Source organism: Nerophis lumbriciformis, linkage group LG24 (assembly GCF_033978685.3).
Source record: "Nerophis lumbriciformis linkage group LG24, RoL_Nlum_v2.1, whole genome shotgun sequence".
NCBI lineage: Eukaryota > Metazoa > Chordata > Actinopteri > Syngnathiformes > Syngnathidae > Nerophis > Nerophis lumbriciformis.
The window spans coordinates 40139973-40164711 of record NC_084571.2 but is presented as its reverse complement, the minus strand read 5'-3'; the positions used below and the strand labels follow the sequence as shown (position 1 = coordinate 40164711).

Below are 24739 nucleotides of genomic sequence, written 5' to 3'. Positions count from 1 at the left end.
ATACTGAACTGAATTTGAATGAGCTCTCTACAGATATAATAAATATACAGATACTGGTAGCCACCGTGTCATCCTTATTATCATTTATCAACATACCTTGGGTGATTTAACAATTTTTATGTGATTTATTCGTTATATAACAACCGAAGCTAACAACCGACCTGGTGCGCTTGTGAGGTAGACATAAAGATTTCCAAATTCCATGTCCGGCCATTGTGTTGGATTATCAGTCCACGCATCTGCTGGAAGGCGGTAAGGGCAGTCGTTTAATCCAACCACAGAACATTTTAACTCGTATCTTAACCTAGCCTCACTGGAAAGACTATTTACATAATCATACGCCATTTAGAACAGTTTAAAATGCCGTGAAACCTCGTTAAATGCCTTTTCTGTCAATGCTGTGTTCGCTGTGAGCTGGTTTGTTTTCAACGAATTCAATATGGCGACCGGTTGCTAGGGGATTGGCAGGCGGAAGTGACGTAGGTCCGCCCTCGCCTATACCTGCCAACTACTCCGGTTTTCCCGTAATTAGTACGGTTTTCATCAACCTATTCCGGGTTACGGTTGCAGTGATCAAAAATACGGTTTTTCATTATTTAAATTTTTTTTTTTTTTTTTTTTTTAAGTTTTATTCACGAAATCGCGTAACAACAATGACAATCGACACTGCTTCCCGTAACTTCCTATCGAGCCATTCCGAATGCCATGCGGGAGGCTATTTATAGCACCGCTGCCAAGCACGAGGCACCAGTTGCCATTGTTTCCAAACGAGCGAACGATCACGGAATCAGCCGGAGAAAAATCGCAAACGAGTCTTAAACCGAAAAGAAAACCGCAGTCATTCCGTGAAGAATATTCAAAAGCCTATCCGGGAATAATTATCCGTTCCAAAAAGGGTGAAAACTACGCGAATTGCACCTTGTGCAGACAAGATTTTTCGATCGGACACGGAGGAATTAGCGATGTAAAAGACCACGTTGGGACAAAAAAACACAAGTCTAATGCCGTTGCTAAATTTGGATTTTAGCCACAAAAAGGTAATGACACCAATGTTATCTATTGGAATTGTTTAGTACTGTTATACTGTTAAAAGTGTTTATACTATTTATACTTTCAAGTCCAAGTTGAAGAAATCTTGTTAAATGTTGACAGCATAACTACCAAAATACAGAAGTATGTCCTTAATATTTTTGCAGTGCTATTTCTGTTGAAAAGTTCAAATGATTACATTAGAGATGTGATGTGCCACTTTTCAAGTGTCTGATGGCTTCAATTAATTTTCATTAATTTTTCATATTTTGAATTCTTTTGAAAGGCTTACAAAAAAAACGACATTTGAATTGTAATTCCATGCTATTGACAGGACTATTAATTTTAATGAAGTTAGCTTACCATGTTTACAGTATGATAATTGTGATAGAAATGTGAATTTTAGGCACAGAATATTTTTTACAATTGAACAAGGCAGTAGATTATACAAGCTTGGACAGAAAGTTAATAATGACACCAATTTTTTTTTTAATGGAATTGTTTAGTACTGTTTTACCATTTGTTTACTGTAAAAAGTGTTTATACTTTCAATGAACAAATTGAAGTCTTGTGAAAGGTTGACAGGATAACTGGCATTAACTGTCAAAATAATTTCAAACTATTGAAGTTAGCTTACAGAATAAACATGTCAATCAACCCATATGATTTTTGCTGTAATATTTTTGTTTTGAAAAGTCACTGTGACTGATAGAAAAGTGATGGTTTTAGCAACATTTTAACCTGTCTGAATGCTAATAATCATTTTGCGTCGGGGGGCGAAGCCTGAACCCCCCACCAGGACTTTGTCCTGGACCTACCGGGGCCTGCGACCCCTGGACCCTGGCTACTAGGTTTTTCTGATTTCAAAAGTTGGCAGGTATGCATGAGCACTTTTATTGTGAAGGGTGTAAATGTGTTGTTGGTCTTTAAAGGGTCTTGACCACTATTTGTCGACTTCTGGTCTGCTCTCTTTTCTCAACATCTTACAAAACCCAAAAAGCCATCCATAGCTACTTATTTTTTTCGGTTCGGTTACATGGTGCCATTAAGAAATGGAGTTTCAGTGCACATCCATAATTACCACCAAGGTTTTCATCCCTTTCTCTGTCCTGAACACGGAAGTTCTTCTGACCTCATTTGTACTTTTCTCTCTGCTGTTGTTCAAATCTCAAAGTGCTACAAAGTATAAAAAAAAAAAGAAAGCAAGAATATCTAATAGAAAATTTACATTGGAATAAAAACATGAAAAACACTAGATACACATTAGATAAAACATAGAAACATAGATAAAAAATAAAAACATGAAAAACACTCGATAAACACTAGATAAAACGTAGAAACATAGATAAAAATAGAAATAAAAACATGAAAAACACTAGATAAAACATAGAAACATAGGTAAAAATTGAAATAAAAACATGAGAAACACTAAATAAACACTAGATAAAACAAACATAGATACAAATAGAAATAAAAACATGGAAAACACTAGATGAAACATAGATAAAAACATAAATAAAAACATGAAAAACACTAGATGAAACATAGATACAAATAGAAATAAAAACATGAAAAACACTAGATAAAACATAGATAAAAAAGAAATAAAAACATGATAAACATCAGATAAAACATAGAAACATAGATACAAATATAAATAAAAACATGAAAAACACCAGATAAAACAAAGAAACATAGATAAAAATATAAATAAAAACATAAAAAACACTAGATAAACACCAGATGAAACATAGATAAAAATAGAAATAAAAACATGAAAAACACTAGATAAAACATAGATAAAAATACAATTAAAAACATAAAACACACTAGATAAAACATATAAACATAGATAAAAATAGAAATAAAAACATGAAAAACACTAGATAAAACATAGAAACATAGGTAAAAATAGAAATAAAAACATGAGAAACACTAAATAAACACTAGATAAAACAAACATGGATAAAAATAGAAATAAAAACATGAGAAACACTAGATGAAACAGATAAAAATATAAATAAAAACATGAAAAACACTAGATGAAACATAGATACAAATAGAAATAAAAACATGAGAAACACTAAATAAACGCGAGATAAAACAAACATGGATAAAAATAGAAATAAAAACATGAAAAACACTAGATGAAACAGATAAAAATATAAATAAAAACATGAAAAACACTAGATGAAACATAGATACAAATAGAAATAAAAAAAAAGAAAAACACTAGATAAAAATATAAATAAAAACATGAAAAACACTAGATAAAACATAGATAAAAAAGAAATAAAAACATGATAAACATCAGATAAAACATAGAAAAATAGATACAAATATAAATAAAAACATGAAAAACACCAGATAAAACAAAGAAACATAGATAAAAGTATAAATAAAAACATGAAAAACACTAGATAAACTTAGATAAAAATAGAAATAAAAACATGAAAAACACTAGATAAAACATAGAAACATAGATAAAAATACAATTAAAAACATAAAAAACACTAGATAAAACATATAAACATAGATAAAAATAGAAATAAAAACATGAAAAACACTAGATAAAACATAGAAACATAGATACAAATAGAAATAAAAACATGAAAAACACTAGATAAAACATAGCAACATAGGTAAAAATAGATAATAAAAACATGAGAAACACTAAATAAACACTAGATAAAACAAACATGGATAAAAATAGAAATAAAAACATGAGAAACACTAAATAAACGCGAGATAAAACAACCATGGATAAAAATAGAAATAAAAACATGAAAAACACTAGATGAAACATAGATAAAAATATAAATAAAAACATGAAAAACACTAGATGAAACATGGATACAAATAGAAATAAAAACATGAAAAACACTAGATAAAAATAGAAATAAAAACATGATAAACATCAGATAAAACATAGAAACCCTAGATACAAATAGAAATAAAAACATGAAAAACACCAGATAAAACATAGATAAAAATATAAATAAAAACATGAAAAACACTAGATGAACACCAAATGAAACAGATAAAAATATAAATAAAAACATGAAAAACCCTAGCTAAACACTAGATAAAACATAAAAACATAGATAAAAATAGAAATAAAAACACTAGATAAAACACAGAAACAGACAAAAATAGAAATAAAAACAGGAAAAACACTAGATAAAACATAGAAACATAGATGAAAATAGAAATAAAAACACTCGATAAAACAGATAAAAATAGAAATAAAAACATGACAAACACTAAACACTAGATAAAACAGAAACATAGATAAAAAATAGAAATAAAAACATGAAAAACACCAGATAAAACATAGAAACATAGATACAAAATAGATGTTGTAAAGACTCTTTAAAGGAGGAGGCAGAGATGTTGCTAATGCAGCATGTGGAAAATTGTGTTTAAAAATGAAAAAACATACATGTGTAAATCGAGGTAAGGACTTTTTAACTATTGACCGTGCAGCCTTAATTTGGATTGTTTTATTTATTGTCCATTTTTTCTTTTTTTATAATTCTGAAACGATACTGGTGCATTTGAAATGATCAACATACAACTAATGCTGTGACAAATCATGTTTGGATTCAATTGAAAAAAACGTGCTTGTGTCCATACAGGAATACCTCATCGGGTACGCGAATTGCAGCCAACAGGACTGCAGGCTGCTTGGCAGAGACGAAGAGGTTGTTGTTGGAATCGACCGTAACAACACTGTGCTCACAACTTGCCTGAGCATACAAGTCGACTGCGTGGTGAGTCTCTGGGGGGGGGGGGGATCTAATCACAATATTATTTTTTCCATATCAGTCGATATCGACATGTATCAAGATATTAATGAAATCACTATCTTTGTCATGTTTTAATTGCTAACAAGTGAAATGTGAAGACATCAGAAGGTTATTTTTTTGACCCCCTTTGTCAGGGGTTGAACATGAGCGCTGCACTGAAGCTTCATGTACAGTATCGTACTGTAAAATATTTACTATGGGTGTGCCGATTGCATGGAAGCTACTTTTACAAACCTCGTTTCCATATGAGTTGGGAATTTGTGTTAGATGTAAATATAAACAGAATACAATGATTTGCAAATCCTTTTCAACCCATATTCAATTGAATGCACTACAAAGACAACATATTTGATGTTCAAACTCATAAACTTTATTTTTTTTTGCAAATAACAATTTAGAATTTCATGGCTGCAACACGTGCCAAAGTAGTTGGGAAAGGGCATGTTCACCACTGTGTTACATCACCTTTTCTTTTAACAACATTCAATAAATGATTGGGAACTGAGGAAACTAATTGTTGAAGCTTTGAAAGTGGAATTCTTTCCCATTCTTGTTTTATGTAGAGCTTCAGTCTTTCAACAGTCCGGGATCTCCGCTGTCGTATTTTACGCTTCATAATGCGGCACACATTTTCGATGGGAGACAGGTCTGGACTGCAGGCGGGCCAGGAAAGTACCCGCACTCTTTTTTTACGAAGCCACGCTGTTGTAACACGTGCTGAATGTGGCTTGGCATTGTCTTGCTGAAATAAGCAGATGGCGCTTAGATGGCAGCATATGTCCTTCACAGGTGTGTAAGTTACCCATGCCCTGGGCACTAATGCACCCCCATACCATGACAGATGCTGGCTTTTGAACTTTGCATCGATAACAGTCTGGATGGTTCACTTCCCCTTTGGTCCGGATGACACGATGTCGAATATTTCCAAAAACAATTTGAAATGTGGACTCGTCAGACCACAGAACACTTTTCCACTTTGCATGAGTCCATCTTAGATGATCTCGGGCCCAGAGAAGCCGGCGGCGTTTCTGGGTGTTGTTGATAAATGGCTTTCGCTTTGCATAGTAGAGCTTTAACTTGCACTTACAGATGTAGCGACCAACTATTTAGTGACAGTGGTTTTCTGAAGTGTTCCTGAGCCCATGTGGTGATATCCTTTAGAGATTGATGTCGGTTTTTGATACAGGATGGAAGGTCACGGTCATTCAATGTTGGTTTCCGGCCATGCCGCTTACGTGGAGTGATTTCTCCAGATTCTCTGAACCTTTTGATGATATTATGGACCGTAGATGTTGAAATCCCTAAATTTCTTGGAATTGCACTTTGAGAAACGTTGTTCTTAAACTGTTTGACTATTTGCTCACGCAGTTGTGGACAAAGGGGTGTACCTCGTCCCATCCTTTCTTGTGAAAGACTGAGCTTTTTTTGGGAAGCTGTTTTTATACCCAATCATGGCACCCACCTGTTCCCAATTAGCCTGCACACCTGTTGGATGTTCCAAATAAGTGTTTGATGAGCATTCCTCAACTTTATCAGTATTTATTGCCACCTTTCCCAACTTCTTTGTCACGTGTTGCTGGCATCAAATTGTAAAGTTAATGATTATTTGGCAAAAAAAATAAATGTTTATCAGTTTGAACATCAAATATGTTGTCTTTGTAGCATATTCAACTGAATATGGGTTGAAAATGATTTGCAAATCATTGTATTGAATGAATGATCGTTATTGTCATTGTGCATGTACAGGTACAGGTCCAACGAAATTTAGGTTGCTTCCCTGAGGTGCTTTGCATTTAAAAAAAAAGAAGAAACCACACGATATACAAAAACAACACAATATACACAATATGCAATATACAATATGGCCTAAGACCACTCTAAGAGGCAATGTAAAAAAAAAAAAACGAGACAATAAAAAGTGTAAAGTGACTAGAGAGGAGTAATGCTGGTTCCCAGTGTGCTGGGGGGGGGGGGTGGCAGTCAGTATTTCCTACCTCCTATGCTGTGCAGGCTTTTATTGTGGATTAAATATGTAAATGAATATGGCAAATATTGTCCAGTTGGTGTGTAATCGCTGATTGCACAGCATATTATTATTAGTATTTCGTTTATATTTACATCTAACACAATTTCCCAACTCATATGGAGACGGGGTTTGTATACCCAATCATGCACCAGCCTGCTCACCTGTTTGATGAGCATTCCTCACCTTTCTCAGTCTTTTTTGCAACATGCATACCTGCCAACTACTCCGGTTTTCCCGTAATTAGTACGGTTTTCATCAACCTATTCCGGGTTACGGTTGCAGTGATAAAAAATACGGTTTTTCATTAATTAAAAAATTTTTTTTTTTTAAATGCACGAGGCTATTTATAGCACCGCTGCCAAGCACGAGGCACCAGTTGCCATTGTTTCCAAACGAGCGAACGATCATGGAATCAGCCGGAGAAAAATCGCAAACGAGTCTTAAACCGAAAAGAAAACTGCAGTCATTCCGTGAAGAATATTCAAAAGCCTATCCGGGAATAATTATCCGTTCCAAAAAGGGTGAAAACTACGCGAATTGCACCTTGTGCAGACAAGATTTTTCGATCGGACACGGAGGAATTAGCGATGTAAAAGACCACATTGGGGAAAAAAACCACAAGTCTAATGCCGTTGCTAGCGATACAAGTGGAAAACTTTCAACGTTTTTCGTCGCCCAAACAGATTCTTTGGATGTGATAAATGCCGAAGTTTTATTTACGGAGGCAATAATTGAGCATGGACTTCCAGTCGCACTGGCTGATCACATGGGACAGTTAAATGTTTGTAATGCAACCTTTAAAAATCATTACGTGGTGATCGCGGTCCCAAAAATAAACTTTTCTTGCATGATAATGTCCAGAAAAACTCACTTTATATTACTATAGAGTCCTTTTAACGAATGAGTTTGATGGTTTATCACAAACCTTAAATGAAAGAAGTCCTTTGTTCTCCTGCACCATGCATGCGCTTTGGCCTTGCTTCGTGTTTGGTGCGCAATCCTGTCGGCTGTATTTCACAGCACGTCTTTGACAACTTGAAGTGGCATAAACATTTAAAACAAAGGGGTTATAGGAACAATCACTTTCAGTGTTTTATGCCACTTCAAGTTGTCAAAGACGGTATGCTGGTGCCCGACTGCCACAAGTGGAACAAACATTTGAAACAAAGGGGTTATAGGAACAATCACTTTCAGTGTTTTATGCCACTTCAAGTAAACTTATCATAAAGTTACCATATCATTTTTGCAGTATGATCAATCTGATAGAATAAATTTGGATTTTAGCCACAAAAAGGTAATGACACCAATGTTATCTATTGGAATTGTTTAGTACTGTTATACTGTTAAAAGTGTTTATACTATTTATGCTTTCAAGTCCAAGTTGAAGAAATCTTGTTAAATGTTGACAGCATAACTACCAAAATACAGAAGTATGTCCTTAATATTTTTGCAGTGCTATTTCTGTTGAAAAGTTCAAATGATTACATTAGAGATGTGATGTGCCACTTTTCAAGTGTCTGATGGCTTCAATTAATTTTCATTAATTTTTCACATTTTGAATTCTTTTGAAAGGCTTACAAAAAAACGACATTTAAATTGTAATTCCATGCTATTGACAGGACTATTAATTTTAATGAAGTTAGCTTACCATGTTTACAGTATGATAATTGTGATAGAAATGTGAATTTTAGGCACAGAATATTTTTTACAATTGAACAAGGCAGTAGATTATACAAGCTTGGACAGAAAGTTAATAATGACACCAATTTTTTTTTTTAATGGAATTGTTTAGTACTGTTTTACCATTTGTTTACTGTAAAAAGTGTTTATACTGTCAATTAACAAATTGAAGTCTTGTGAAAGGTTGACAGGATAACTGGCATTAACTGTCAAAATAATTTCAAACTATTGAAGTTAGCTTACAGAATAAACATGTCAATCAACCCATATGATTTTTGCTGTAATATTTTTGTTTTGAAAAGTCACTGTGACTGATAGAAAAGTGATGGTTTTAGCAACATTTTAACCTGTCTGAATGCTAATAATCATTTTGCGTCGGGGGGCGAAGCCTGAACCCCCCACCAGGACTTTGTCCTGGACCTACCGGGGCCTGTGGCCCCTGGACCCTGGCTACTAGGTTTTTCTGATTTCAAAAGTTGGCAGGTATGCAACATGTTGCAAAGTTTTCCCAGTTGGAACATTAAATATTGAATATAAGTTGAAAAGGATTTGCAAATCATTGCATTTTCTTTTTATTGACCATTTACACAACGTGACAACTTCACTGCTTTTGGGTTTTGTAGTACATGTACACACGCCGTTCCAGAGACGCAAATGACAATTTGCGTTATACAATGTGCAACATTATTTTGTTTTAAAAACGTTTTCAACGACAAAACATGAAATTATTTGCTCATGAATGTTGGTTTCATTTCATCATTTGTGACATGCATGGGTGATTTAAAACAACATTCTCCTCATGTACGTGTGCTCTGAATTTAAATAGGATATTGTGCATGTAATATACCGCTGTATTGACAGATGATGCATGTTGAGCAGGTCTCATGACAGAGTGAGACCTCTTTTTCAACTTGGCTACATATTATCGTTGTGCTGAGTGTGTAAGTTGCTGCAGGCTCCTCTTTTAGAACGTGGATAAGTTGATACCATCAAAATGATCTCTTATTACTACTATCGAAGGAAGTTATTTTTCAGTATAGCAATATCGTTTTATTAGCCAGCCCTAAGTATACACATTTATTTTTACAAGTTAAATGTGTACTGCAGGAAATCACATTTTGACTTTTTCTTTTCCTATTTCATCAGGATGCCAACCTCTGTTTGAACTACACAGCTGTTGGTAATGGTATGTATTTCTATTCAATTCAATTAAAAAAAACCAACCAATTTGTCCCCAGAGGGCAATTAAAGTCACACAGAGCAGTAAATTAGAGACAATTTCAAGGTAAACACAAAATTATAGTTAAATAAAAGCCAGTGGTGTGCCGTCTCTGCTGGCCTAACATAACCAGAAATCATCCATCCATCCATCTTCTTCCGCTTATCCGAGGTCGGGTCGCGGGGGCAGCAGCTTAAGCAGGGATGCCCAGACTTCCCTCTCCCCAGCCACTTCATCCAGCTCCTCCCGGGGGATCCCGAGGCGTTCCCAGGCCAGCCGGGAGAGATAGTCTTCCCAGCGTGTCCTGGGTCTTCCCCGTGGCCTCCTACCGGTCGGACGTGCCCGAAACACCTTCCTAGGGAGGCGTTCGGGTGGCATCCTGACCAGATGCCCGAACCACTTCATCTGGCTCCTCTCGATGTGGAGGAGCAGCGGCTTTACTTTGAGCTCCCCCCGGATGACAGAGCTTCTCACCCTATCTCTAAGGGAGAGACCCGCCACCCGGCGGAGGAAACTCATTTCGGCCGCTTGTACCCGTGATCTTGTCCTTTCGGTCATGACCCAAAGCTCATGACCATAGGTGAGGATGGGAACGTAGATCGACCGGTAAATTGAGAGCTTTGCCTTCTCAGCTCCTTCTTCACCACAACGGATCGATACAGCGTCCGCATTACTGAAGACGCCGCACCGATCCGCCTGTCGATCTCACGATCCACTCTTCCCCCACTCGTGAACAAGACTCCGAGGTACTTGAACTCCTCCACTTGGGGCAAGATCTCCTCCCCAACCCGGAGATGGCACTCCACCCTTTTCCGGGCGAGAACCATGGACTCGGACTTGGAGGTGCTGAATTCTCATCCCAGTCGCTTCACACTCGGCTGCGAACCGATCCAGTGAGAGCTGAAGATCCTGGCCAGATGAAGCCATCAGAACCACATCATCTGCAAAAAGCAGAGACCTAATCCTGCAGCCACCAAACCAGATCCCCTCAACGCCTTGACTGCGCCTAGAAATTCTGTCCATAAAAGTTATGAACAGAATGTGTGACAAAGGGCAGCCTTGGCGGAGTCCAACCCTCACTGGAAACGTGTCCGACTTACTGCCGGCAATGCGGACCAAGCTCTGGCACTGATTATACAGGGAGCGGACTGCCACAATCAGACAGTCCGATACCCCGTACTCTCTGAGCACTCCCCACAGGACTTCCCGAGGGACACGGTCGAATGCCTTCTCCAAGTCCACAAAACACATGTAGACTGGTTGGGCAAACTCCCATGCACCCTCAAGGACCCTGCCGAGAGTTTTATTAAAGATAAAAGTAATTTTTAATTTACTGTCCCTAAATATTAGGGGTGTAACGGTACGTGTATTTGAATTGAACCATTTCGGTACAGGGGTTTCGGTTCGGTTCGGTTCGGAGGTGTACCGAACGAGTTTCCACACGAACATATTAAAGGGGAACATTATCACCAGACCTATGTAAGCGTCAATATATACCTTGATGTTGCAGAAAAAAGACCATATATTTTTTTAACCGATTTCCGAACTCTAAATGGGTGAATTTTGGCGAATCAAACGCCTTTCTAATATTCGCTCTCGGAGCGATGACGTCACAACGTGGCGTCACATCGGGAAGCAATCCGCCATTTTCTCAAACACCGAGTCAAATCAGCTCTGTTATTTTCCGTTTTTTTCGACTGTTTTCCGTACCTTGGAGACGTCATGCCTCGTCGGTGTGTTGTCGGAGGGTGTAACAACACGAACAGGGACGGATTCAAGTTGCACCAGTGGCCCAAAGATGCGAAAGTGGCAAGAAATTGGACGTTTGTTCCGCACTTTTTACCGACGAAAGCTATGCTACGACAGAGATGGCAAGAATGTGTGGATATCCTGCGACACTCAAAGCAGATGCATTTCCAACCATAAAGTCAAAGAAATCTGCCGCCAGACCCCCATTGAATCTGCCGGAGTGTGTGAGCAATTCAGGGACAAAGGACCTCGGTAGCACGGCAAGCAATGGCGGCAGTTTGTTCCCGCAGAGGAGCGAGCTAAACCCCCTATCGACCCTAGCTTCCCTGGCCTGCTGACATCAACTCCAAAACTGGACAGATCAGCTTTCAGGAAAAGAGCGCGGATGAGGGTATGTCTACAGAATATATTAATTGATGAAAATTGGGCTGTCTGCACTCTCAAAGTGCATGTTGTTGCCAAATGTATTTCATATGCTGTAAACCTAGTTCATAGTTGTTAGTTTCCTTTAATGCCAAACAAACACATACCAATCGTTGGTTAGAAGGCGATCGCCGAATTCGTCCTCGCTTTCTCCCGTGTCGCTGGCTGTCGTGTCGTTTTCGTCGGTTTCGCTTGCACACGGTTCAAACCGATATGGCTCGATAGCTTCAGTTTCTTCTTCAATTTCGTTTTCGCTACCTGCCTCCGCGCTACAACCATCCGTTTCAATACATGCGTAATCTGTTGAATCGCTTAAGCCGCTGAAATCCGAGTCTGAATCCGAGCTAATGTCGCTATAGCTTGCTGTTCTTTCCGCCATGTTTGTTTGTGTTGGCTTCACTATGTGACGTCACAGGAAAATGGACGGGTGTATATAACGATGGTTAAAATCAGGCACTTTGAAGCTTTTTTTAAGGATATTGTGTGATGGGTAAAATTTTGAAAAAAACTTCGAAAAATATAATAAGCCACTGGGAACTGATTTTTAATGGTTTTAACCATTCTGAAATTGTGATAATGTTCCCCTTTAAGTAGTCACCTCCGCTTCCTTATTAAGCGGAGGTGACTTATTATTAAATATTAGATTTTTTTTTTTTTTAAGTAGCGCAATAGTTACTTTCCTAGTAATTAATTACATTAATTAAAGAATAATTACGTTAGTAATCACTTACTTTTTGGCAAAGTAACACGTAACTATAATTCATTACTTTTTTTAAAGAAAGTTTCCAAACACTAAAGACTTAATGTGTGCTTGTCTCAAATAGGGATTGTGAATGATAAGCAAAATTCCATAAACAATGTTGTTCCTATTTAAGAATATGGTTACGCGATATAGACAATGTACAATATAAATGATAAACATTTGGGAATACTACCACTATATCATGACAATGTAAGTTCATGACGCATTCTGGCTGTGTCCCACAAGCGCAGCTTTAAAGCAATGTAGCCTCGGCTAATGTCTCTCCACAGTGCTGAGCCACTTCTAAGTAACTAATCCTCGTCTCCATGGCAACAAAAACGTTTTTTTTTAGCCAGTATTGCTATCACTGGTTAAAGTTAAAGTACCCATGATTGTCACACACACACACTAGGTATCCCACATCTGTGGACCCCTCCAAGGTTTCTCATTGACCCATTGGGTTGAGTTTTTTCTTGCCCTGATGTCGGATCTGAGCCGAGGATGTCGTTGTGGCTTGTGCAGCCCTTTGAGACACTCCTGATTTAGGGCTATATAAGTAAACAATGATTGATTGATATGATCATACTTATTTTTATTTTTTTCCCTCAAACAGACATTAGTGACCCAGGGATCAACACAAAGATCAGCTCGACAGCCATCGCAGGCATTGGTGAGGTTTCTTCTTTTCCCCCCAGCTGGGGTCTTTTGAGTTTTTCCTTGTCCGGCTGTGGACTTAGATCAGGGGATGTCGTGAGTTTGCGAAGCCCTTTGAGACATCTTTCATACACAAATTTAGATTTTTAGATGCATTTCTTTTGTACTTCTTTCATTCAGTACTAATACTATGCATAAACATACCTGCCAACTACTCCGGTTTTCCCGTAATTAGTACGGTTTTCATCAACCTATTCCGGGTTACGGTTGCAGTGATAATACGGTTTTTCATTAATTAAAAAAAACTTTTTTTTTTTAAGTTTTATTCACGAAATCGCGTAACAACAATGACAATCGACACTGCTTCCCGTAACTTCCTGTCGAGCCATTCCGAATGCCATGCGCGAGGCTATTTATAGCACCGCTGCCAAGCACGAGGCACCAGTTGCCATTGTTTCCAAACGAGCGAACGATCATGGAATCAGCCCGAGAAAAATCGCAAACGAGTCTTAAACCGAAAAGAAAACTGCAGTCATTCCGTGAAGAATATTCAAAAGCCTATCCGGGAATAATTATCCGTTCCAAAAAGGGTGAAAACTAGGCGAATTGCACCTTGTGCAGACAAGATTTTTCGATCGGACACGGAGGAATTAGCGATGTAAAAGACCACGTTGGGACAAAAAAAAACACAAGTCTAATGCCGTTGCTAGCGATACAAGTGGAAAACTTTCAACGTTTTTCGTCGCCCAAACAGATTCTTTGGATGTGATAAATGCCGAAGTTTTATTTACGGAGGCAATAATTGAGCAAACAAAAAGGTAATGACACCAATGTTATCTATTGGAATTGTTTAGTACTGTTATACTGTTAAAAGTGTTTATACTATTTATGCTTTCAAGTCCAAGTTGAAGAAATCTTGTTAAATGTTGACAGCATAACTACCAAAATACAGAAGTATGTCCTTAATATTTTTGCAGTGCTATTTCTGTTGAAAAGTTCAAATGATTACATTAGAGATGTGATGTGCCACTTTTCAAGTGTCTGATGGCTTCAATTAATTTTCATGAATTTTTCATACTTTGAATTCTTTTGAAAGGCTTACAAAAAAACTACATTTGAATTGTAATTCCATGCTATTGACAGGACTATTAATTTTAGTGAAGTTAGCTTACCATGTTTACAGTATGATAATTGTGATAGAAATGTGAATTTTAGGCACAGAATATTTTTTTACAATTGAACAAGGCAGTAGATTATACAAGCTTGGACAGAAAGTTAATAATGACACCAATTTTGTTTTTTTAATGGAATTGTTTAGTACTGTTTTACCATTTGTTTACTGTAAAAAGTGTTTATACCGTATTTTCCGCACCATAAGGCGCCCTGGGTTATAAGCCGCGCCTTCAATGAACGGCATATTTCAAAACTTTGTCCACTTATAAGCCGCCCCGTGTTGTAAGCCGCATCTAACTGCGCTAAAGGAATGTCAAAAAAACAGTCAGATAGGTCAGTCAAACTTTAATAATATATTAAAAACCAGCGTGATGTGGGCGCGCATGGAGTCGTATATCAACATGGACGGAGCTGCGTGAAAAAAGCCATCCGGCCTCTTCGCGTAAACTTCCCTTAACCACTCGCTCATCTTTTCTTCATCCATCCATCCCTTCGAGTTAGCTTTTATGATGACGCCGGCTGGAAAGGTCTCTTTTGGCAAGGTCTTCCTTTTGAATATCACCATGGGTGGAAGTTTCTGGCCATTAGCATGGCAAGCTAGAACCACAGTGAAGGATGACTTCTCATTCCCTGTGGTGCGAATATTCACCGTACGTGCTCCCGTTGTATCCACAGTGCGGTTCACAGGAATATCAAAAGTCAGTGGAACCTCGTTCATGTTGATAATGTTCTCTGGCCGGATCTTTTTTTCAGCTATCTTGTTTTTACAATATGCACGGAAAGTAGCCAGCTTTTCTTGAAAGTTTTTAGGCAGTTGCTGTGAAATAGTAGTCCGTGTGCGGATGGAGAGATTGCGTCTTTTCATGAACCGGAAACCTGTCGCTTAGTAGGAGCCATTTTGTGGTCTTTACAGATGCAAACACACAAAGGAAATGAAACGTAATATCCGCGCGCTTCTTCTTCTCCTTCTACGCGGGCGGGTGGTTGCTTACAGTAGAAGAAGAAGCGCTTCCTGTTCTATGGGGGCGGGTGCTTACCTTGGCAGTTGCTTGCATAGAAGAAGAAGCTCTTCCTCTTCTACGGGGAAAAAAGATGGCGGCTGTTTACCGTAGTTGCGAGACCTAAACTTTATGAAAATGAATCTTAATATTAATCCATATATAAAGCGCACCGGGTTATAAGCCGCACTGTCAGCTTTTGAGTAAATTTGTGGTTTTTAGGTGCGGCTAATAGTGCGGAAAATACGGTACTCATTTTTATGAACAGTCAATTTGATGAAAAACACACATTTTCAGGAACTTCTAGGGTGGTCTATGCTGTATATACAAGTTGGCTTTGCGTATGATTTTGGTAATGTGTCATGTGTACAACACTGTTGGCGTGATCAAGTTCTGCATTGTTCTTCTGGCAACCAGCATGCATGTGCTGACTATGTTCACTTGCAGTGAAAGTCCAGGAAACAGTTCTCGCTGTCCGAGAAGCAAAAACGCACTTCACACTTGAGACATTGTGTGTTGGTGTACCCAGTAGGGCAATGCCTGCAGCGGCCTCTCGTTGTCTTTTTGGGTAAATGCCCAATCTGATCGTGGCGTACATCCAGTGGCAGGTGTCCACATGATTTCTTGTATGGGGTACTGGTTGGAGCCGAGGATGGTCTCTTGCCAGTGACCGGGCTGCTTGTGACTGGGCTGCCATTGCCTGAAGGTCGTCCTCTCTTTGGAGTGACTGTGTCCACCAGAATGAGAGCGGATGTCATCTGTGCTTGGAACCTTCGCAGGTTAAGCTCAGGTTTCTCCTTGAGAGCTTGGCAGTCGCGCTTGTAGAGGAGCCAGGCGTTGACCACAGCAAGTGTGATGGTGTGCCAGAAGATGTACAGGTACCAGCGGCGGGATTTGATGCGGAACTTGTATTTTGCAGTGAACGAGTCCAGCAAATCAACACCTCCCATGTACTGATTGTAGTTACCCACAATGTACGGCCTTTCAACTTCAATGTAGGTCTTGTTGGCTTTGTCCCAGCGTTGAATCTTCTGCAAAGGTTCCGTTCCAGCAAAGGATGACACAAGTGTGACGGCCCTGTTGTCAAACCATTTGACAGCAGAGATGTTGTGGTTCGCCTCCATTCTGTGGTCGAAGGTTCCTCTCCCTTTCTTCTTCAAGCTCTTGTCATCTTCAAGGTTGCAATTGGGGATGCGGACTTGCCTTGCTGTACCCACACAATGGATGCCAAGCCCAAGGAGCTTCTCGATCAGTGGGACTGATGTGAATTGACCATTGCATGGGGGTTGGCTGGATGGCAAACTGATACCCCATTAGTACCCTATTAGTACCCAAGTACCCTATTCACAAACCAAACAATACTGTCTGGCTGACCTTATTATCATCCTAAAAGGAATTCATTCACCTGTACACAAAGGAACCTGTTCTGGTGGTGAATTACCAATCTATATTCCCAACACCATCCTTGAACAAAAGAACCTGTTTTATAAAGTTGCAGAAGCCTTCTAATAAAAACTGTTCTTAACTTTTAGTTTGCAAAAGTAATGTACAAATGTGCACAAAGAGAAGGAAAACATGAACCTACCCATCTACAGGTAAAAGCCAGTAAATTAGAATATTTTGAAAAACTTGATTTATTTCAGTAATTGCATTCAAAAGGTGTAACTTGTACATTATATGTATTCATTGCACACAGACTGATGCATTCAAATGTTTATTTCATTTAATTTTGATGATTTGAAGTGGCAACAAATGAAAATCCAAAATTCCGTGTGTCACAAAATTAGAATATTACTTAAGGCTAATACAAAAAAGGGATTTTTAGAAATGTTGGCCAACTGAAAAGTATGAAAATGAAAAATATGAGCATGTACAATACTCAATACTTGGTTGGAGCTCCTTTTGCCTCAATTACTGCGTTAATGCGGCGTGGCATGGAGTCGATGAGTTTCTGGCACTGCTCAGGTGTTATGAGAGCCCAGGTTGCTCTGATAGTGGCCTTCAACTCTTCTGCGTTTTTGGGTCTGGCATTCTGCATCTTCCTTTTCACAATACCCCACAGATTTTCTATGGGGCTAAGGTCAGGGGAGTTGGCGGGCCAATTTAGAACAGAAATACCATGGTCCGTAAACCATGCACGGGTAGATTTTGCGCTGTGTGCAGGCGCCAAGTCCTGTTGGAACTTGAAATCTCCATCTCCATAGAGCAGGTCAGCAGCAGGAAGCATGAAGTGCTCTAAAACTTGCTGGTAGACGGCTGCGTTGACCCTGGATCTCAGGAAACAGAGTGGACCGACACCAGCAGATGACATGGCACCCCAAACCATCACCCAACCATGCAAATTTTGCATTTCCTTTGGAAATCGAGGTCCCAGAGTCTGGAGGAAGACAGGAGAGGCACAGGATCCACGTTGCCTGAAGTCTAGTGTAAAGTTTCCACCATCAGTGATGGTTTGGGGTGCCATGTCATCTGCTGGTGTCGGTCCACTCTGTTTACTGAGATCCAGGGTCAACGCAGCCGTCTACCAGCAAGTTTTAGAGCACTTCATGCTTCCTGCTGCTGACCTGCTCTATGGAGATGGAGATTTCAAGTTCCAACAGGACTTGGCGCCTGCACACAGCGCAAAATGTACCCGTGCCTGGTTTACGGACCATGGTATTTCTGTTCTAAATTGGCCCGCCAACTCCCCTGACCTTAGCCCCATAGAAAATCTGTGGGGTATTGTGAAAAGGAAGATGCAGAATGCCAGACCCAAAAACGCAGAAGAGTTGAAGGCCACTATCAGAGCAACCTGGGCTCTCATAACACCTGAGCAGTGCCAGAAACTCATCGACTCCATGCCACGCCGCATTAACACAGTAATTGAGGCAAAAGGAGCTCCAACCAAGTATTGAGTATTGTACATGCTCATATTTTTTCATTTTCATACTTTTCAGTTGGCCAACATTTCTAAAAATCCCTTTTTTGTATTAGCCTTAAGTAATATTCTAATTTTGTGACACACGGAATTTTGGATTTTCATTTGTTGCCACTTCAAATCATCAAAATTAAAAGAAATAAACATTTGAATGCATCAGTCTGTGTGCAATGAATAAATATAATGTACAAGTTACACCTTTTGAATGCAATTACTGAAATAAATCAAGTTTTTCAAAATATTCTAATTTACTGGCTGTTACCTGTATATGCTTATCATAAATACCATTATCACCATTTTTTTTACTTTTAGTTTGCAATATTAAAGTGCAAATGTGCCCAGACAGAAGGAATAAGTGTGTGTAAATTAAAATATATTGTAGATTCCTGACAAAGCATATCTATTTAGACTACACAGTATCCTGCTAGGTATTAGTCACAAGGGAATATTTGCTACCACATTGACCCATGGTTGTACATATACAACCAATATAAAACATCATCTAAATCATATTTTTTGGAGGTATTTCACAATAATAACATAGGTACATGTTCTAGACAATATAAAGATCACAGTAAAAAATATTAGATGCATTCTACTTACACTGATTTGATCAATGTGGTCCAGTAAAGAAAAGGGTTGTCACTCTGCGAAGATTTTCAAGTTGTGTGAGATTCTATAGCCTGTGGGCGGTCCTTAAATACAAATTTCGAATGTAAAGTCATTGTTAGACTGAACAATAGACCCCAATAACTATGTTAATGTGGTGGTGGGGGCAAAATGAAAAAACTTTTAACCCTTTTTTAAATAAAATAAAAATGTTGTAAATATGTCACTGTGGGTCTTAGAGGGTTAAAGTACCCATGATTGTCACACACACACACACACACACACTAGGTATCCCACATCTGTGGACCCCTCCAAGGTTTCTCATTGACCCATTGGGTTGAGTTTTTCCTTGCCCTGATGTCGGATCTGAGCCGAGGATGTCGTTGTGGCTTGTGCAGCCCTTTGAGACACTCCTGATTTAGGGCTATATAAGTAAACATTGATTGATTGATATGATCATACTTTTTTTTCTCTTTCTCAAACAGACATTAGTGAACCAGGGAACAACACAAAGATCAGCTCGACAGACATCGCAGTCATTGGTGAGGTTTCTTCTTTTCCCCCCAGCTGGGGTCTTTTGAGTTTTTCCCTTGTCCGGCTGTGGACTTAGATCAGGGGATGTCGTGAGTTTGCGAAGCCCTTTGAGACGTCTTTCATACACAAATTTAGATTTTTAGATGCATTTATTTTGTACTTCTTTTATTCAGTACTAATAGTATGCATAAATGATTTTATAGGTAAGGTAAACATTAAAATACAGTTGAAAATACAGCCTTTCCTTGATTATTGCAGAGTTTACGTCCCTCCTCCACCACCCCCCCATGGTACACACATACGAAGAAGGGATGTGTCGGGTTCAAACACCAAACTATCTATTAAACAAGTCAAGAAGCAATGAATCAAACAGACAAGATTCAATTTAGCTCATGAGAGCGTTTGTGGACCTGTACCTTCGTACAGTGTCCCCCCCACCACTCTAAAGAAAAAGCTCCACGCCTCCTCATTTATTTGGACATTTTCTGATTACATAGCTGCAGCTGCTTCTAAGGGGAGGGGTCATAAACACCTGCTGCACTGGGTCATAAAACAGTTCAAACAAAAAGGGGCTTGGAGCGGTGTCAGGTTTGCCTCCTCTCTGCTTGTAGATTTCAGGTCCTTCCTTGTGGCAGTCTAATAGATCAAAGAAACCGACACCTCCACGGCGCATTCCATCGCACAGTGGTGGTTTACAAGCCGTCCGCCTTTTGCTTGATAAGATCAAAGACAGCTTTTGAGAAAATCAGCTATATATAAAAAAAAAAAAATCTAATTTGAGCCAATTCGGCCTGCATAGTCTTTAAGAGCACCAAATGTGAGCAAAATCAATCATTTTGATGAAATCTTGTTTGTTCCATATTTGAGATAAAAGGTTCTCTATCAGTCACTTCTGAAGTTGTCGGGTTTTTTTTAGGTCACGAAGGATAAACCTCCTTCCTCAAGGACACGATATCCTGTGACCCAAATTATCCTGGATAATATACACCCGAGGCAGTGAAATTAGTGACAAATGGTATAACATGAAACCATAAATATTATACATTAAATATATCAAACAATATTATAAACTCCTGTCTACCATGAGCAAATATGGTATTATTGGTTTTGCCGTGTTAAAATGTTACTTAAAACATTGCTTGCTCATTTAATGAGATTTTTCGATGGTTTAACTCAAACGCATAATTAGGGCCCGCATGGCCCATTGTATAAGGACTCCCAAAGGGAGTCCTTATGCAATGGGACATAAGGACCTATTGAATTTCTAAGGTTTTATTAGGGCCCGCATGGCCCATTGTATAAGGATTCCCAAAGGGAGTCCTTATGCAATGGGACATAAGGACCTATTGAATTTGTAAGGTTTTATTATTATTCTTTCTTATTCCGCAGCTTTGCGCGGTACTTTGACCCCCTTAACATGCTTCAAAACTCACCAAATTTGACGCACACTTAAATAACCTCGAACAAAACTCTTTGGTAAAAAAACCAAACCCCATAACTCAAAATTGCGCTCTAGCGCCCCCTACAAAGTAAACATTTTCTAACTCCCAGTATGAATGTCGTAGAGACATGAAACAAAAACCTCTATGTAGGTCTTACTTAGACTTAAATGTTATTAATTTATTTCCTCGGCCAAAAATCTACAGGAAGTTTGCTATTCCCCCTTCAACACTAAATTTTAGTAAAATCAGTCACTTTTGCCTTTTTGAGCTTTAATTTGACCCCCTTAACATGCTTCAAAACTCACCAAACTGAACACACACATCAGGACTGGCTAAAATTGCAATCTATTGAAAAAAACCTAACCCCAAATCTAAAAATTGTGCTCTACCGCAATTTTTGAATAAAACCGAGAAAAAACTGCTCCTCGGGGGAAAAAAATGACAAAACTGCCTGTAACTCCCACTGGGAAAGTCAGAGAGACATGAAACAAAAACCTCTATGTAGGTCTCACTTAGACCTACATTTCATAGATTGACAACCCTCAGCAAAAATCAACAGGAAGTTTGCAATTTCCCCTTCAAAACAAATTTTTTTTATAAACCGGTCACTTCTCTTCAAACATTATCTCCTCTGAGCGTGTTTGTCGTTTCAGCTTCAAACTAACACAGGAGAGAGATTGAACCCTTCCAAATAAAAGTTATAGAAAGAATACGAATACCACTGAACAAAAGTATTGCGACACTTAGGACGAAAACTGGACAAAAGTATTGGGACACTTACACTGGACAAAAGTATTGGGACACTTATGGCAACTACTTGACAAAAGTATTGGGACACTTATGGCAACTACTTGACAAAAGTATTGGGACACTTAGGACTAAAACTGGACAAAAGTATTGGGACACCTACACTGCCCAAAAGTATTGGGACACTTAGGACTACCACTGGACAAAAGTATTGGGACACCTACACTGCCCAAAAGTATTGGGACACTTAAGACTACAACTTGACAAAAGTATTGGGACACTTGGGACTAAAACTTGACAAAAGTATTGGGACACTTAGGACTAGCACCTGCCAAATACGCGGGCCCGACCAACACTGCTTGCAGCTTTAATTATTATTATTATACCGGCCGCCTCTTTGAGCACTAATTTGACCCACTTAACATGCTTCAAAACTCACCATATTTGACCCACACATCAGGACCTGCGAAAATTGTCTTTTAATAAAAAAAAACGAACCCCAAAACTCAAAATTGTGCTCTAGCGCCCCCTAGGAAAAAAAAAACTAGACTGCCTGTAACTCCCACTAGGAAGGTCAGAAAGACATGAAACAAAATTCTCTATGTAGGTCTAACTTAGACCTAGATTTCATAATTGTACATCCTTGGGCAGAAATCAACAGGAAGTTGGCAATTCCCCCTTCAAGACAAAAAAGTACTAAAAACAGTCACTTTTGCCTCTTTGAGCTGTAATTTGACCCCCTTAACATGCTTCAAAACTCACCAAACTGAACACACACATCAGGACTGGCTAAAATTGTGATCTAATAAAAAAACCTAACCCCAAATCTCAAAATTGTGCTCTGGCGCAATTTTTTAATAAAACGCACAAAAAACTGCTCCTCGGATGAAAAAACTGACAAAACTGCCTGTAACTCCCACTGGGAAAGTCGGAGAGACATAAACAAAAACCTCTATGTAGGTCTCACTTAAACCTACATTTCATAAACTGACAACCCCCAGCAAAAATCAACAGGAAGTTTGCTATTCCCCCTTCAAAACAAATTCTTTGTAAAAACCGGTCACCTTCCTTCAAAAACTGTCTTCTCTGTGCGCGTTTGTCGTTTCGGCTTCAAACTAACACAGGAGAGAGATTAAACCCTTGTGTATAAAATAACAGAAGAGCGTTTTAATACCTGCTCCGGTTTTGATTTTATGACCCTTCAAAGACCCGCTGCACTGATGCTGCTGCGCTGCTGTTTTTTTAAGATGGCTGCTTAAAAGCAGGAAGCACCAACGTGCCCACACAATGCAGACAAGGTAGGTACACTAGACAAAAGTATTGGGACACTTATGACTACCACCGGACAAAAGTATTGGGACACTTAGGCCGAAAACTGGACAAAAGTATTGGGACACTTAGGCCGAAAACTGGACAAAAGTATTGGGACACTTGGGACTACAACTTGACAAAAGTATTGGGACACTTAGGACTACAACTTGCCAAAAGTATTGGGACACTTGGGACTAAAACTGGACAAAAGTATTGGGACACTTAGGACTAGCACCTGCCAAATACGCGGGCCCGACCAACGCTGCTTGCAGCTTTAATTTAAATTATAATGGAATAGTTTGAAAAGAAACGGAAGCTTTGGAATTTCCACTGTGAATGGTGACATCTAAAGTGTGTGTTGTTCTCTTTTCTGCCAGCGGTGTCCGTGGTGATGACCGTGGGGGTGTTGTTGTTGTTGGTGGTGGTGTTGGGGTGCCTTTATCGCAAATGGAAGAAAGCCAGGTGACATGAGGCTCTTTAAATTTCTCCTCCCACTTTACTGTCAAGATGTTTTCTAGTAATGTGTTTTTTCTGTATGGCAGAACGAGTGATGCAACATTTCCTGAATATCTGACAAGAATTATCCAAAAACGGTGAGAACATATTTGCATAACAATATTCTCAAATGTATTAAAAAAAAAAAAGAATGTTTACTGTTACAATTACACCGTGAAGCTGAATAGATGACAAAGTAACACTGGTCAGGGGCTCAGTGATTGTTGGTTTTTTTTTATAAAGAAAACTTGCTGCTTCTCAAAACCGATAACATGTCTTACCTATTTATTTTTTTTCAATTAAATTTAAAGAGGTAAATTATAAAATTTTTTTTTTACACATTTAAAACACTTCCTTGAGGTCTTCATAACATTTAAAAGTGGTGCTTTGGTCAAAATTTTGCATAGATTTCATTTTACACATCTGACTCTTCAGAAAACACAAGGGCTGCACAATTTTAAGAAAAAAACAAAACAAATTGCCATTTTTCTCTCCAAATTTGCGATGTTTATATTTTATACACATGCTTATAACTAATAATGAGTGAAATAAGTTAATTATATTCATGTAGCGCTTTTCTCCAGAGACTCAAAGCGCTTTACATAGTGAAACCCATTATCTATATCTTTGAAGGGGAACTGCACTTGTTAGGTTCAAACACTGATGACATCTATTAAACAAGACAAGAAGCAAGGAATTATGTGGAATTAAATGATGGAATGGATTAAGCAAAGCAATCAAACAATGTACTAATATGAACCACTTCAAGAAACTCTTCAAACTTAAAGTGTTTACAAAGTACAAAGAAGAAGAACCATGATAAACATTCTGAATTTATTTAACTCATCCATTCTTTCATTCTTTCACTCACAAAATAATCTTACTTATCTCAACATATGAAATGTAACTTACTTCACCAATTATTATTTATTTACTTATTTTTTTGTGATTACTTATGGAGTATATTGTGAATAAATCGAGAACAGGAAGTGAACAAAAGTTTTAGCAAACTGTTATGTAAAAGAAAAGGGGTAGGATTAAATAAGCTCTGCTTCTTCCTACTCCTTTTCGAACATGTTGAAAAGAGAAACTGGAGATTGTGATGTATCATGTTGTATACTTGCATGTTCGAAATAAACTCAAACTCAAACAGAGACAGAATTCAATTTGGCTCAATTGAGG

General features: G+C 38.4%; 1 protein-coding gene across 1 annotated transcript in view; it reads left to right on the top strand.

Moving 5' to 3' along the window:
• Window positions 1–23630, top strand: part of LOC133620529 (uncharacterized) — a 33874-nt gene extending 10244 nt beyond the window's left edge. Inside the window, exons 5-9 of the mRNA XM_061982114.1 lie at window positions 4668–4802; window positions 9691–9730; window positions 13291–13347; window positions 19514–19570; window positions 23440–23630. Of these exons, the coding sequence (XP_061838098.1) occupies window positions 4668–4802; window positions 9691–9730; window positions 13291–13347; window positions 19514–19570; window positions 23440–23528 (378 nt within the window). The 3' untranslated portion in view covers window positions 23529–23630. The remainder of the gene's footprint in view (window positions 1–4667; window positions 4803–9690; window positions 9731–13290; window positions 13348–19513; window positions 19571–23439) is intronic.
• The last annotated feature ends 1109 nt before the right edge of the window (window positions 23631–24739 follow it).